We start from the raw sequence: 1,333 nt of genomic DNA on the forward strand, positions 1-1,333 counted from the left end.
CATGCAAGCCAGGGATAATTTTGTTTGACACGCAGGTCACTTCTGGCACGCAGGCCATCGTTAATTTTATTTGACACGCGGGTCACTTCTGGCACGCACGCTAGGGATTATTTTATTTGACATGAGGGTCACTTCTGGCACGCAGGCCAAGAATAATTTTATATGACGCGCGGATCACTACTGGCACGCAGGTCACGAATAAACATTTAATTTGTACAAAAGTTTGTAATATGAATGACTACATTAGATGGGAAGTAGCTTATAAGCCAATTACAATATAAGCTTTGCATACATTTGATAACCATTATTGGCACACAGGCCGAAGAAAAAATAAAGTGAGGCTTTCACATATAACACCTTTTGAGTTGAGCAATATTCCAAGTCCTTGGGATTTCGGTTCCGTCTAGTTTCTCTAACTTGTAGGCGCCCTTCGATAATACTTCTTTTACTCGATAAGGCCCTTCCCAAGTTGGGGCTAACTTGCCCGAGGGTTCTTGTCCTAGTGCATCATTGTTGCAGAAGACAAAGTCTCCCGCATAGAATTTGCACACTTGGACTCGTGAATCGTAGTATATCTGCAATTGTCGCTTGTATTTGTGTTCACGGATAAGTGCTAATTCCCGCCTTTCCTCAAGGAGATCGAGGTTCAACCGTAGTTCTTCCTCGTTATTATTGGTGGATAAAATTCTTGCTGATGGTATGCCAATTTCGGTTGGGATCATGACTTCAGTACCATATGTCAAACTGAATAGTGTCTCTGAGTTGCTCGTCTTCTTTTGTGTACGAAAAGCCTAAAGCACATGGGGCAATTGTATTACCCGTCCCTTTTGTTTGGTGCCTAGTCTCGATTTGATTCCGTCTTTGATGGTTCTATTGGTCCTCTCTACTTGGCCATTCGCCTTCGGATGGGTCACCGATATTAATACTTAGCAAATGTGAAGTTCTTTTTAACAAAGCATGTAATCCACCATCCACAAACTGGGTTTTGTTATCACTTACCAACGTTTGCGGATGGCCAAAACGGCAAATGATGAATTCCCACAAAAACTTTTTCACGCTCGCTGCAGTAATGGAAGCTACTAGCTCGGCCTCTACCCATTTAGTGAAGTAATCTATTGTCACGATCAAGAACTTAATGCATCCCGGGGCTTCAGGGAATGCTCCCAAAATGTCAACAGCCCAATTCTAGAACGGCCACGCGGACATTACTGTCACCAACTCATTTTTCGTCCTAAAAGTATTGGGAGCATGTCTCTGGCACGAGTCATATTTTCTAATTTCTCTAAATGCGTCCATATACATTCCCGGCCAGTAATAACTCGCATTCATTAAC

General features: G+C 42.7%; 1 protein-coding gene across 1 annotated transcript; it reads right to left on the bottom strand.

The window, feature by feature from the left end:
* Positions 1 to 344: 344 nt before the first annotated feature.
* Positions 345 to 722, bottom strand: LOC143562407 (uncharacterized). Its single transcript, XM_077050218.1, has one exon. The coding sequence runs from the start codon at positions 720 to 722 to the stop codon at positions 345 to 347; it is 378 nt and encodes a 125-aa protein (XP_076906333.1).
* Between the last annotated feature and the right edge of the window lie 611 nt (positions 723 to 1,333).

This window comes from Bidens hawaiensis, unplaced genomic scaffold (assembly GCF_021521415.1).
Source record: "Bidens hawaiensis isolate Kalapana, Puna unplaced genomic scaffold, B.hawaiensis_p1.1 tig00020995_1, whole genome shotgun sequence".
In the NCBI taxonomy this organism is placed as follows: domain Eukaryota; kingdom Viridiplantae; phylum Streptophyta; class Magnoliopsida; order Asterales; family Asteraceae; genus Bidens; species Bidens hawaiensis.

What these genes read in the sequence shown, in the direction of transcription:
- LOC143562407 (XM_077050218.1), bottom strand. Translation starts at nt 722, where the DNA reads ATGATCCCAACCGAAATTGGCATACCATCAGCAAGAATTTTATCCACC.